Here is a 15127-nt window from a genome sequence, read left to right on the forward strand (position 1 = left end):
GTCACTGAATTTTTTTTTTGTTTTTTGCACCATTCTCTATAAACACTATAGACGGTTGTGCATGGAAATCTCAGGAGATCAGCTGTTTCTGAGATACTCAAACCATCCTGTCTGGCACCAACAATCATTCCACAGTCAAAGTCACTTAGATCATTTTTCTACCCCATTCTGATCTGTAGTCAGAAAAACAACTGAACCTCTTGACCACCACTGCATGCTTTTATGCATTGAGCTGCTGCCATATGATTGGCTAATTAGATATTTATATTAATGAGCAGGTATACATGTGTAACTAATAAAGTGGCCATTGATTATATACTGTATAACATCTATACTGAGTTGTAATAATTTGGACAACTTGTGTAGAACAAGTACAGGATACAGTTTTCTAGTGAGGAAAGGAGCTCAGTATATTGAATCATATAATTAAAATATTATTTTGACACTTTCTTAAACCTGTGCAAAAAAGATGTTTAAAATTAATACTAGTTTGGGAGGATGAGTTTGCATTGAGTAATGTGGTAGCCAGTTAGCAGAATTTGTAAAAACTTAAAAACTCATTTTGTGAGGTTTATCATTTGGATTCAATCTTTCTAGTAGAATTCCCAATTCATTCCCAACAAAAAAACATTTTTGCTTTGATTTCTAAATGTCAAAAGAAATGAAAATGACTTATTCACACAGCTAGGATATACTTTGCACTTAGACCTTTAGCAGTAAGTGACACAGAAGAGTGCAGCACAGTACAGGCCCTTTGGACAACAATGTTATGCTGACCCTTTAATCTACTCCAAGATTAATTCTTCCTCCCCACATAGCCCTCCATTTTTCTTTCAACCATGTACGCTATCTTAGAGTCTTTTAAATGTCCCTAATTTATCTGTCTCTACCACCACCCCTAGCAGCACACTCCAAGCGCCTATCGCTCTCTGCATAAAAAAAACAACCTCCCTATACTTTCCACTAATCAACTTAAAGTTATGCCCCTCTGTATTAGCCATTTGTACCCTGGGGCAAATGGCCCTGGCTGTCCACTCTATCTTTGCCTCTTATCATCTCATACGCCTCTTCAAGTTACTTCTCATTCCCCTTTGCATCAAAGAGAAAAGCCTTAGCTTACTCAACCTATCCAATAAGACTTGCTTTCTAATCTTGGCAACACCCTGGTACATCTCCTCTGAACCCTCTCTAAAGCTTCCATATCCTTCTTATAATGAGGCAACCAAAAATGAACACAGTAGACCACACTTGGATACTCTAGTGTGGTCTAACTAAGAGTTTTATAGAACTGCAATACCTTGCAGCTATTGAATTTAACACCCTATACCACTCCCCTCCCCGACTACTGAAGCCAAAAGGCTTTCTTAACCAGCTGATCAACTTGCACTGCAACTTTGAAAGATTAATGAATGTGATCCCCAAGATCCCTCTGTTCCCCCACACTAAGAATCCTGCCATAAACCCTGTATTCTGCCTTCTGTTCAACCTTCCAAATCCCTGTATTGTGCCTTCTAGTTCAACCTCACGCTTTTCCGGGTGGAACTCCATCTGCCACTCTCAGGCCAGCTCTGCATCCTGTTTATTTCCTACTGTAACCTATGACAACATTCTGTACTATCCACAACACCACCATCCTTCATGTCATTTGCAAACTTTTTAACACATCCCTCACTTCCTCATGCAAGTTATTTATAAAAATCACAAAGAACAGGGGTTTCACAACAGATCCCGGTGGAACATCACTGGTCACCAGTCTCCAGGCAGAATATGCTCCTCTTCAGCAACTCTGTAACCTGCCACATCCAGTATCTAGAGATGTGTATTCATGGACATCATTGCTACTAATATCATACTTTATTTATTAACTTAAGTTACTCAGATACCCTGACAGGTATCAAACTCTTGTCTCCATATCAATAATTCAGGTCTTTGGATACTCAATCAGTTAACTTAACAAAAATGCTGTTATTGTCCACAAGTACCCTATATGTTCCCAGTGGTTGGGACAATATAAAACTTGCCCTGAAGGCAGAACATAATAATAAAGTAAAATTCAGTGTGTATACAGTTATGTTATTTGCAAATTAATTTAAAATTTTTACTTAAATTTTGGTGACTGAGTAAAGTATAGTACACTAGTGCTTTTTACCAAAATGATAGCAATAATTTTTGTAACATTTACAGATTGATTAATTTTGGTATTTAAGCACCACGTGACCTTACTTCCTTCTTACTTTACCAGTATACTCTTCTACTATTCTCCATTAAGTACTTTATCAACTCACACTTCAATCATTAAATTAATGATATGGTTAGGGAGTCAGATTATGGAAACAGGCCACTCAGTCTTTCACGTCCATGACAACAAGTGAACACTTTAATGTCTGGGCATCTCAAGTGCTCATCCACACATCTCCTCAATGTTGTCAGTAACTCTGTTTAATGATTTAAGATTAGCTTTATATGCTCCATGTACATCGAAAACTTTGAAACATACAGTGAAATACATTGCTTGTTTTAACAACCAACACAGCTGAAGATATGCTAGGAACAGCCTGGAAGTGTCACCATGCTTCCAGAGCTAACACAGCGTGCCCACAACTTCATAACCCAAAACTTTACATCTTTGGAACGTGGGAGGAAGCCAGAGCACAAAGAGGAAACCCATGGGGTCACGGGGAAAACGTGCAAACTCCTTAATGAGAGCAGCAGCAACTGAACCCCAATTGTTGATCGCTGGTGCTGTGATTGTGTTACACTACCATGCCGCCTCACGACAGCAGTATTCCAGGTACTCACCACGTGAAAGGAAGTCCCACCAGCAGTGTATTCCAGCTACTTACCAAGTGAAAAAGGTCCTTCTTATACCACTCTAAATTTCTTAACCCTTTCCTGTGTCTTCTAGTTTTATTCACCCCTGATAAGGGAAGTGTTTCCTACAATCTATCCTGTCAAAACCCCTAATAATTTTAAATGCATTGATCTTGTCTCCTCTAAAGAACATTTGCTTAGGGAGAACAAACCTCTAGACTCTTCTCATAATAGAACTGCTCCATTCCAGACAACATCCTGACAAATCTCTGCAGTATTCTCTCCAGCACCACACAGCTTCCTATACCTTGGTGATCTGAACTACACACAGTATTGCAACCGAGGTCTGACCAAGGTTTTATAAAATTGGAACATAAGCTGCCTGCTCTTGTGTTATTTGTCCTGACTAATGCTGACCAGCATCCCATATGCTTCATTAAATATATTATCCACCTGTATTGCAAAATTCAAGGACCTTTGCACTTGCATCGAAAGGTTATCTTCAAGGAGGATGTCCTATCCTCATTAGTACTCACAAAATGTAACCTCTTATACTTATTAGATTTAACTCCACCCGCCATTTATCAGTCCATTTCACTAACACAGCACTATCACTCTGCAGCTTAAGACTATCCTCTCCACTGTCCACACCACCACCAATCATTGTGCATGTCTTTTGATCTAGTGAAAGGGAAGCCATTGGGTGTTTGGCTGGAGTTATGTTGACGTGAGTTACAGAATGTCCTGGAATGGTTTTCCAGATAACATTTGGACCATATGAGCAGGGTGTTATTTTTTAACTACTTGCAGATGTTATTCCATTCCCAGTTCAAAGTAAATTTCGATATATACATGATCAGACAATTAATCCACTGAGGAACTTGGTGTTGGTCTGAATGTATGACAAAGAGGAAAGGACGAAGTGAAAGATGGATTCCATCCAGGCCCTTTCAGTTTAATGACACATCAGTAATTTCTTTGCTTATATTCAAATTTGGTAGTGACTGCCAAATCCCTTGAATCTGCCATGAAGCAATGTTACATCTCTGCTGTAATAGGAAATGAACCAGCCACTTTAGGAATTACAGATTCAAATCATTGCTTTGTACAACTATGAACTACTCAGTTATGACGGCTCCATCCTCTGGAGGCAAATGGGGTTATGCCATGTTTATGCCTCAGTGGCCAAATCTTTGCCTCAGCTCAGACAATGAGACTGACTCCCAGAACAACCTTAAGACCAACATTTCCTTGCAGTCAACCTTCACTGCCCTTTCCACTGCATACTATACTGTTGGAATCCTGACCTGAAACTAAAGTTGTACTGGATTCTGCCAGGTCCCAAGACACTCTATAACATGGATATTTCAGGACAGCTGATGGATCCCAGCTGATCTCCGAGACAGAAAGCAGATGAAGAATCTCAAATGAAGTCTTCCTGCAGGGTATTGTTCTCTCTCTAATTCTCAGATGTTTATATCATTGACATAATTGCTGTTACTTCATGGGAATTAATCAATGTTCTAACTGCACAGGAAGGCCTTCGGATGGGTAGAAGTCATGTATTACTGCAAATGAAATCTGATGATCACCTCAAAACCAATATAACACCTGTTCATTAAAATCCCATATTTTCAGAAAAAAAGTTAACTCTGTCCTTCCAAGGTCTGGCACACAAATGACTCATTGCTTAAAAATGATGCAAATAACAAAACTCAGGTAAACATGGTGTGAAAACTAGCCACAGTGGGTTGGATTGCTGCATGAACGCAGTACTGCAGCACTTTTATTCTCTAGAGTCATGGAGTGTGCCAGTCTGAGCTGCTAGCACTCATTCCAAGTGCCTGTTTAAACCCACAATTAGTACTACCACTGGAACCATGACATCCATACCATCTATCACTCTGTGATGAAATTATGGGGAGGTAATACATATCTATGACTGAACAAACACTCCTTCCATAGATATTTGAAGAACCTCCTAACTCAGCATTTGGCGTGCTGGAAGGCTTTGTGACACAAGATCCAGAAGCAGGTATAAGCCTGAAGTCTGCTCCCCCCATTCAGGAAGATCATGGCTGATCCAAACTTGGCTTTAACATTACTCTCTTACTCTCTCTCTCTAGACTACTTGACCCCAGGTAATTCAAAGCTCGGTCATTCTCCATTCTACATCTATTAAATAATACGACCTACACAGCGTTCTTCAACAGAGAATGCTAAAGAGTCATTCTAAAAGCAGCAAATTGAGCAAATTGAGACATCTTCAGAAGTAGTCATTAAGCTGTTTGTCCAAAATGTTAAGTAGTAAGTACAGAATAAAACACACAAATATAGACAACATAAAAGCTAAAAGTCTGGAGCTGTTCTCCTAATGATTTCTGAAGCAGCTGTGGAATTGTACTGGATGATTTTTGAGGCCTCCTACTGGAAGGTAACTCTTCCTAAGTAACAAGAAACAGAAAGGGCAGGGCTAGACTCAATACCGCCTTTGACTGAAATTTACTTTATTTGAAGGTGGAAATGGAATTCACTGGTGTAGTTAGAATGTACTATCAAAGGCACAGGTCTGAGAAATTGAAGTCAATGAGTATTTAAAACTGCAATTTGCACCAGCTGTTCTTATAAATATGGAGTTCTTACCTTTAAAACAGATATTTTAGCTTTAAAGCTGTATTGTTGGTATCTACTCTTACATACTTTATACATATTTGCTCAATTTATGGAAAATAAAATCAAGCTGAGAATTTCTAGGAAGGAAGGAAGGTAGGGAGGAAATAAGTTCTTACATATTTTAACAAGACTGAATTTGATCTCATCTTAAGTTATGAATTTATATTGATACAAAGATCCAAAGGGAACTCACCAGGTGAAATACCAGTGTAGATATCGCTGAACCTGGGGTCTCTGTCTTGTGAAAATAATGGGTCTGTTTTGTCCATTGATTTCCCATGCTCTTGGACACCAGCGGATACAGATGAAACAGGGACCTTTAAAATTAAAGGCGATATGAGATCTATTATACAATCAGTTCTTTCCAAAATCCAGGCTATGATTTAACCAAAAGATATATTGTCTTTTTGTTATTTTATTTAATGATAGTATCTATCCTGCAACTTTATAATAAATAATGATCAACTAGAGCCAGAAATTCAGCTTTAAAGCATTGCTTATAAAAATACAGAATATTTGTGCACCTTACCTGTGAAGGGTCATAGGAAGGTAGACCTTCCCTTGGACCAACTTCCAGCTCAGCTTGTTGTTGTTGCTGAAGTTGCCTATAACATAGAACATGTAGGAAAACAAAAACATGGCAGCACTTAATTGAAGTAAATTACACTTGAGAAGGCAGAGCTGGTTTCTCAGCTGATTAAACTGCAGAAACTATCATTACATTTAGCCAAAATGTAACTTCTAAATGATTACAGATTTCTCCAGCAACAGCTGCAACAATAATTACACAGTATTAAAATATGAAACTCCAGGTTTAATTTCATATTTTCTTTGTTTTTTTAAAATTTAACCATTCATATTATAGGGTGTGGTCAGCCTGTCCAGAATTTAGCTACGTTATCAAAGACAGTAGGGCAACTCCTCTACAACTGCCAAAAGTGGACTTTTCTGGTAGCCAAAAATTGTAATTCCTATCTTCATTCTTGTTCTGACATGTCAGTCCAAAGCCTCCTTGTCTACCATGAGAGGTCACTCTCAGGATGGAGGAGTAACATCTCATATTCTGCCTAGGTAGCCTCCAATCTGATGGCACGAACATCAATTTCTCTCGGTAATACTTTTCCCCTCCTCCTTAGCTCTTCTTTTATTTCCCACTCTGGCCACTTACTACTTCTCATCACCTTCCCCTGGTGCCCTTCCTTTTTCCCTTTCTCCCATGGACTACTCTCCTTTCCTATCAGATTCCTTCTTCTCCAGCCCTTTATCTTTCCCACACACCTGGTTTTACCTATCACCTTCTAATTTGTCTTCCTTCCCCTCCTAGCACATGTTTTTTATTCTGGTGTCTTCCCTTTCCTTTCTAGTCCTGAAGAAGGTTCTTAGCCCAAAATGTCAATGGTTGATTCATTTTCATAGATGCTGCCTGATCTGCTGAGTTCCTCCAGTATTTTCTCTGTGTTGATTTGGATTTCCAGCATCTGCAGAATCTCAAAGTTCAAAGTATATTTATCATTAGAGTATGTATACATTATACAACCTTGAGATACGTCTCCTAAATGGCAGCCATGAAACAAAGAAGCCCAAAAGAACCCATAAAATGATGAAAATTGTTGATTGCCCAATATTCAGGGAGAAAAAAATCATGCAAACAATAATTGTTCTGAACTGAAGTTCACAGAGAGTCTGTCCTGTTGGCCATGGCGGACTTGAAATATAGAAGAAAATGTCAAACTCGAATGGATCAAGGATAGTGGAACTGTCTTTGTTCTTGCTTTGTGTTTGGAGATAGAGGCTGCCATTTTGTGTAACTGTTTTATGTCCTCCATTTTGTGAGATGAAGTTGCTTTGCTTTTAGTGTTTTAAAGAAGACGCAATGATGCTTCAGGTAATATGTGGGACTAGAAATAATTTCCAAATAAGAAATAATTTGAGAGATGCTCTTTGGTTGGATATAACATGCAGGTTTGTGAATGTTGGGGTTGGTGCCTGCCTGGAATGATTCGAGCTTGTTGCAGATTGAGAACAAACAGCCATGAATTACCAATAGTCATTTGCTGAGAAGAGGGCATTAATGGATTCTGGCCTGAAGCAGAGCCATTAAAAGGTGTTAAAGGTCAGACACATGTCTTCCAGCCAATGACACTGGATCGCACATTTGAATTGATAAGAAATTAATATAAAAATAGTTACTTCAATTGCACAATCAGTAATAACTCCGGAGAATCACCATTGCATGGAAGAACCCCAATGCCAGGGGCTGGTAGGAAGGAAGGCCAACAGAGATCCCCTACTTTGGTGTTATAAATTGGACAAGTTGTCTGAGTGAGTATTGGTAGAGAAGGAACAGTAGAATTCATGTTTAAATTGTTAGCCCAGGATCATCATACTTATATTGTTGTTTATGGAGGGATGATAATTATGGAGAGATTAATTACGAGTTGCGTAGTGAGTTTCCTAATCTAGTTTCATTGATGAAGGTTCAACAGTCCCCAGCCCCTTAGTTCAGTGCAGAGCAGATCAGCGAGCTGAACTGACCAGACCTCACCTTGGGCCCTGACACCCTGACCTTTACAGTCTGGCCCAGTGACTAAGTTGTCATCTGAATGTCTTGTGTTTATCAAAGACTATTCTTCCATCACAATGTCAGAAGTCAGGATGTAGATGGTGACTGCATAATGTGCGTTTCCATTCATCACTCCTCAAAATTACACAGTTCATGTCTGCATGAAGCAAGATATAGATAACTTACAAATGTATGCCGCAAGTACATTCATTCGTAAGAACACCACCTGGAACTTCTCTGGACTCAATGACCATCTCCAACATGAGAGAGGCTTAATACCTATCTAGAACATTATCATCACCTTTGACATATTTTTTCCCAAACCAAATGATTCCGTACACGGTTTCAAACTGAGTGCTTATTTTGAGGCTCTGTATGTGACTATAACAGATACCATCAGGGCACCCTATGGCATCACAATTTCCAGTACAAAAAGCTAATTATGTTTATCTTCATTTTTGCGTATATTGATCCTCACCGATTTTCTGTGGAAATAGCTAACTATTGTTAAGTAGCACTGGAAATTTATAACAATAAGTAATTAAGATGCACACATCAGGTCACTCAAGGGAAATCAAATATTGTTTTACCTTGGGAACCTAATTTTGAGGAACTGCTACAAATTGTAACGAACATCATCATGAAGACAGACAGTGACAGAGCAGGAAGAGTTACTATCTCAATGCTCCAGTGACCCAGGTTTTGATTGGTAGATTAAATGGATAATGTGTAGTTGAGGGATATAATTTTAGGCTGAATAATGGAAATTTGGAGAAAATAAAATGGGATTAGTGTAGGATTAAAGTTAATGGTTATTTCATGGTTGTCATAGTCTCAGTTGGCTGAAGGGCCTATGATTCTATCACATTGCTCTCTTTATGAAAGCAGTGTGATGGGAGATTGCCAGACAATTAAAGAATAAGTCAGTATTTGTTTCCATATGAAATTTCACACATCAGTAAATATTCAGATCATATGATAAAATTATTTATTTGCCATTTAAATAAAGAAATCTAAATATATTGTGACTATTTTAAATACATGGTTTATTCTAAGTATGGTACTTGTTGAATGTGGCAGTTCAGTTTTCCTCCTTATCGGTAGAGTTTTTTGAGTTTTTTCATTTGCATTGGTTGCTATTAATATAGATTTTTGGATTAAAATTGGAATCACGAAATACTTCAGCAAATAAGGTAATATAAATGTCATGAAATTTCAGTCTTTTTCTTATTTGAAATTCAACCACCAACCGCGTCTCCACTTTAATTAACTATTTGGCTGTCTAGGTTTTGAATTTTCTTATTGTCTGCTCCCTGCTCAAGGTCAAATTAATCCTTAAATTGCTATCTCCTTTGTATAATAACTATTTGTTAACACAAAATAATATTGTAATGTCTTCTTGCATCTTGTGTCTGTAGTCAGTGAAAATCAAACACTGCAGATGCTAAAAATCTGAAGCAAAAACAAAATGCTGGAGATGTTCTGCAGATCAGGCATCTGAGGAGAGCCATCGGTGTCAATGTTTCAGGCCAATGATCCTAGTACCAAATAAGTAGATAAATTTGCACTCATTGCCACTCACATCCAACATCCCAAGAACTGATTTGAAGAATCTAGTGTGGAAGAACAAAAATTCAGTTCCCCTCTGTCTGACACTTTCTCCCATTCATCACACTGCATCTGGCTTTTGCTCTATTCATGTTTTCCCTCTGGGGTTCAGCTCCAATCTGTGAAGAAAGGATCGTGCAGAAAAAGGAACTGTAGGAAGTTGACAGCTAGAATAACAATAACAGGAAGCAGTGCAAGTTTCAGAAAATTTAATGAGAGGAATCTGGATACCAGATATGCAACACCAACAATGGAAGTATGCAGTAAGAAAACTGCAACATCCATTAGTGTACAAGCTTGTGCTGTTAGGTTGGAGTTCAACTCTGTAGGTAACTCAACCATATTCAGAGGCCGAACAACTTACAGCAGAACAACTTAGTCCTCGCAGGTTATTTCAAGATTTCAGCATGTTACCTGCAGTACCTGAGGACCCCACACACTTGATCACTACTGCCCTGCCATTTAGAGTGCCTATTGTTCCATCTCTAGACAGATTTCTGGAAATCTGATCATCTGGCTGCCCTCCACCTACCTGCCTGTAGACAGGCAGTAAGCAACAAGGACAACAAAAAGATGATCACAGGAAGTGGAGGTGCAGCTATGAGATCGCTTCGAGTTGGTGCACTGGCATACGTTCAAGGAATTATCAGAGAACCTGAATGACTATGCTATAGTTGTCACGGATGTTATAAACACACTTGTGGATAAGTGTGTTTCCACAAAATCATTCAGCCTTCACCAACCAGAAGCAATGGATGAACGAGGCGTTCAGGACTGGCAGCCCAGGAAAGTACAAGAGGTCCAGGTATGACTTACAGAAAGCCATCTCACACATTAAGTGGCAATTCCAGACCAAACTTAAATCACAGAAGGATCTCAATAGCTGAGGCAGGGCTTGAATGCCATCACCTCCTACAAAAGAAAAACTTGCTCCCAGATGAGCTCAATTCCTTTTATGATTGCTTACTGGCACCTTTACAAATTCCCACAGCCCGCTGGTGTATCTGGATGAGTACTGAAGCCCTGTGCTAGTCAACTGGCTTGAGAGTTTACTGATACTCAATCTCTTGCTTTGGCATTCTGAGATACCCACCTACTTCAAGCAGGCTTCATCACAGCAGTACCAAGAAGAACGTGGTACCCTGCCTCAATTACTATCACCCAGGAGCACTTACAATCACTGTGATTAAAATGCTCCGAGAGGTTGGTCATGGGATATATCAACTCCTGCCGGAGAAGCAACTTGGTCCTGCTCCAATTTGCCTACCATCACAACAGGTCAAAAGCAGATGCCGTTTGATTGGCTCTCCACTCAGCTCTGGAACATCAGAACAATGAAGATACATACATCAGGATACTCTTCATTGACTACAGCCCAGCATTCAACACTATCATTCCCTCAAAACTAATCACTAAGCTCCAAGACCTAGGCCTTGATACCACCTTGTGCAACTGCATTCTCTATTTTCACTTGCAGACCACAGTCAGTTTGGATTAGCAACATCTCCTCCACAATCACCAGCAGTGCAGGTACATCATGAGGCTGTGTGTTTAGCTCCCTGCTCTATACACTTTATACTTATGACTGTGCAGCTAAGTACAATTTCAGTGCCATATTTAAGTTTGCTGACAATGCAACTGCTGTTGGTTGAATCTAAAATGGTGACAAATTGGTATATAGAAAGGCAACTGAAAAACTGGTTGAGTGGTGCCACAACAACAACCTCTTACTCAATATCACAAAAACAGAAAAGATAATTACTCACTACAGGAGGAAGAAGCTGAAGGTGAAGAGGGTCAGTAACTTTAAATTCACTGGTGTCATTATATCAGAGAATCTGTCCTGGGACCAGCATGTAAACGCCAATACAAAGAAGGCACAACAATGCCTCTACATTCTTAGAAGTTTGGGCCAATTCACAATGTCATCTAAGACTTTCACAAATTCCTATTGATGCACAGTGGAGAGTATCCTGACTGGTTGCGATACAGCCTGGTATGGAAACATCAATATTCAAATACATACGGAAGTCCAGTCCATCACAGGCAAAGCCTTCCCTACCACTGAGCATATCTTGAAGATGCGCTGCCACAAGAAAGCAGCATCCATCCTCAAGAGCCCCCACCATCCAGACTATGCTCTCTTCTTGCTTCTGCCACTGGGAAGGTGGCACAAGAGCCTTAAGTCACACACCACCAGGCTTAGGAACAGTTATTACCCTTCAACCATCAGTCTCTTGAACCAGTGTGGGTAACTTCACTCACCTCAACTTTGAACTGATTCCACAACCTATCAAATAACTTTCAAGGACTCCCAACTCAAAGTCTCAGCATTATTTATTTATTGCAATTTGTCATCTTTCACGTTGTTTGCCAGCTTTTGTTTGTGTAGTTTTTCATTGACCAATGTATTTCTTTGTTCTACTGTGAATGTCTGCAAGAAAATGACTTTTAAGGTAGTATGTGGAAACAATTCATAATTTACTTTGATTTGTTGTGTGTTTCAAATAATTCACACATTATGGAAACAGACACTTTAGCCACCAGGTTTGTGCTGATCATCAAATACCCATGTTTGATATATAAAGGTCAAACCTGAAACCTTAACTCTTTCTCTTTCCATTGATGCTATCTGACCCTGGTGTTTCTAACACTTTATGTGGGAGGAAACAAGAGTATCAGGAGGAGATTTTTGTAGTTGACAGATATTTATCTTTTTGCACGGTAACGCTGCTGCAAATCAACAAACTTCACATCATTCTGAATTCTGGAAGTCCGGTAGCAAAAATAAGAACGTGGTCAGGAGGGAACCTGGGTTATTGGATCTGAGAGGCAACAGCACTACTAGCTGTGCTACATCCTTGAGGTTTCCAGGATCTGGACTTTATAATGTGTCCTGATGAAAGGTCTTGACCTGAAACGTTGACTGCACTCTTTTCCATAGATACTGCCTGGCCTGCTGAGTTCCTCCAGCATTTTGTGTGTATTGCTTGTGATGTGTATTAGGTTTTAAACCATTTTGTCTTAGTTCATACTTCAACCCAAACAGAAGACCCATGAGGTCCATGCTCTGTCCCAGTGAAGAATACCATTGGTCTCATTCTTTCTCTTATTTCCTCATACACCAGCAACTTACTTTCTCTTAAACATGTCTATCAAATCCTCTTCCATTCTTTTTTGCCATTAGCGCAGATGAAAAGGTCAGTTACAACAATCAGCAACCCACCAATACAGCTTTGAGATTTAGGAGGAAATGCATGCATTTTGTGATGTGAATGTGCAAAAACAGAGATAATACAGAAAATGAAATGTTGCCTGGGTTGCTGGTGTTGTGAGTCCACAGCACCAACTACTGTATCATCATATTACCCATTATATTCCCACTTCAAAGTTGAGGCTTTACAAGGTATTGGATAGACCACAAAGTACACTGCAGTTGCTGTGGTCAAATCAAGACGTACAAAAATGCTGGATGAACTCAGCAGGTCGGGCGGCATCCATTGAAAGAAGCAGTCAACGTTTCGGGTCGAGATCCTTCATCAGGACTAAAGGAGGAGGGGGCACCTCTCATGACTCTGCCATCTTCTACTACCCATAGTGCTTTCCCCTTAGATTCCTTCTTCACCTCTCCTGTCTATCCCCTCCCTGCTTCCCCTCCCCCACCCCTTGATCTTTCCTCTGATTGGTTTTCCACTCTCCCCCCACCTTCTTTATAGGGCCCTTGCCCCCTCCTTCTTTAGTCCTGACGAAGGGTGTCGACCCGAAACGTTGACTGCTTCTTTCAATGGATGCTGCCCGACCTGCTGAGTTCATTGGATAGACCACACTTGGTGTGTTTTGGGCCCCTTAATCTCAGAAAAGATTAGCTGGCATTGGAGAGGTTTCAGAGGAGGTTCATGAGAATGATTCCAGGAATAAAAGGGTTCATGTATGTGGAGTGCCTGATGACTCTGGGCCTGTACTCAGAATGAGGGGGGGGGGGATCTCACTGAAACCTATCGAATATTGAAAGGCCTTGACAGAGTGGATGTAGAAAGGATGCTTCCTATTCTGGGTGAGTCTAGGACCAGAGGGTATGGCCTTAGAACAGAGGGGCATTCATTTATAATTGAGATGAGGAAGAATTTATTTAGCCAGAGTGTAGTTAATCTGTGGAATTCATTGTCACAGACGGCTGAGGAGGCCAAGTTATCAGGTATATTTATAGCAGAGACTGATGAATATTGGTTAGTCAGGGCATCAAAGATTATGAGAATGGGCAGTAGAATGAGGTTTTAGGGGATATTAAATCAGCCATGATGGAATGGCAAAGCAGACTCAAAGGGACAAATGGCCTAACTCTGCTCCTATGTCATATGATCTTATATTCATGCTCATGGGCATGGTACTTCCCTTGAAATGCATCTTGGCTGGAGAATAAGCAGAGGACATACTGAGCAGGACAAGTTGCTGGAAAAGCAGAAGGCTATCACTAAATTCCACAGCTGTCCTGACCCACTTTTTTTTGGCAACGAGGAGTCCTTCCTCTCTGGGGTACAGCACATTTCATCCATCCACCTACCCACCTTATCACCAATGCTGACACTGCAATTCAGAATATCAAGCTTACTCTCTTTTACAATGCACCATGAATTTTCTGACTCATAATCACCTCTGTGATATCTTCTGTCAGTTGTTAAATGTACAGGTTGGCTTATGAAGTACACCGTGTATTTAACTGCACTCCTCATGAAGTCTAGCCACCTGCAGAGATGTTAAAGGTTAATGCTATCTGCATTCATCATAAATTAGTTGTACCATCTGTCTTAGGTTGACTAAAACACCATTTCTCAGGGGCCCATCAATTAATCCCCAGATTCAGAGTGCAAATCAGACAGTGAGAGATCATCTAGATAAAAAGAACGGGTTAATTTGAACAGCAGTAGAAATCTAGTCAATATGCAAGCTCAAACCCAACGTTTGTGGGTGACTCTTCAATGCTCTCTGAAACAGGCTGTTGTTTTCACATTCATTGTGGATCTGCAGAGGTGCAAGAAAAAAAGTAGTAAAGAATAACTAAAGCACATTCAGCTGTAAACAAAACTTTGGTTAGGTGCATAGTATTGTGCGCAGCACTATTGCATGAAGAATGCAGAGTCATTGGAGAGGATATAAAAGACTACTAGCTTATTATAGGCAGAGGTTGGACAGATTTGGATTGTTTTCTGAAGGAAGAACTAATGGAGGTTTATAACACTATGAGAGACATATATATGTAGATAGGATAGATAATCAGAGTTTTTTTTTACCCCAGGAGGGAAATATCAAAGACTACAGAGCATAACTTTAAGGTGGAAAGTTTAAAGGAAAAGTGTGAAGGAAGATTTTTTTCGCACAGAGAATTTCCGGTTTAAGTTGGCATTACTGAAGTTGGGCGCTAGCTTACTACTAGTTCAAAAGGTTAGAAATACAACTAAAAACATTAATAACACT

The 15127-nt window shown here is 39.8% G+C and overlaps 1 protein-coding gene across 4 annotated transcripts in view; it reads right to left on the reverse strand.

The window, feature by feature from the left end:
• Positions 1–15127, reverse strand: part of arnt2 (aryl-hydrocarbon receptor nuclear translocator 2) — a 364666-nt gene that overhangs the window by 111072 nt on the left and 238467 nt on the right. For all 4 annotated transcript variants that reach the window (XM_059952585.1, XM_059952584.1, XM_059952587.1 and 1 more), the window contains 2 exons: positions 6014–6089; positions 5678–5801 (listed from right to left, as the gene is read on the reverse strand). In XM_059952585.1, coding sequence (XP_059808568.1) covers positions 5678–5801; positions 6014–6089 — 200 coding nt within the window. The remainder of the gene's footprint in view (positions 1–5677; positions 5802–6013; positions 6090–15127) is intronic.

The sequence above is a fragment of the Hypanus sabinus genome, chromosome 28 (assembly GCF_030144855.1).
Source record: "Hypanus sabinus isolate sHypSab1 chromosome 28, sHypSab1.hap1, whole genome shotgun sequence".
Classification (NCBI taxonomy): Eukaryota; Metazoa; Chordata; class Chondrichthyes; order Myliobatiformes; family Dasyatidae; genus Hypanus; species Hypanus sabinus.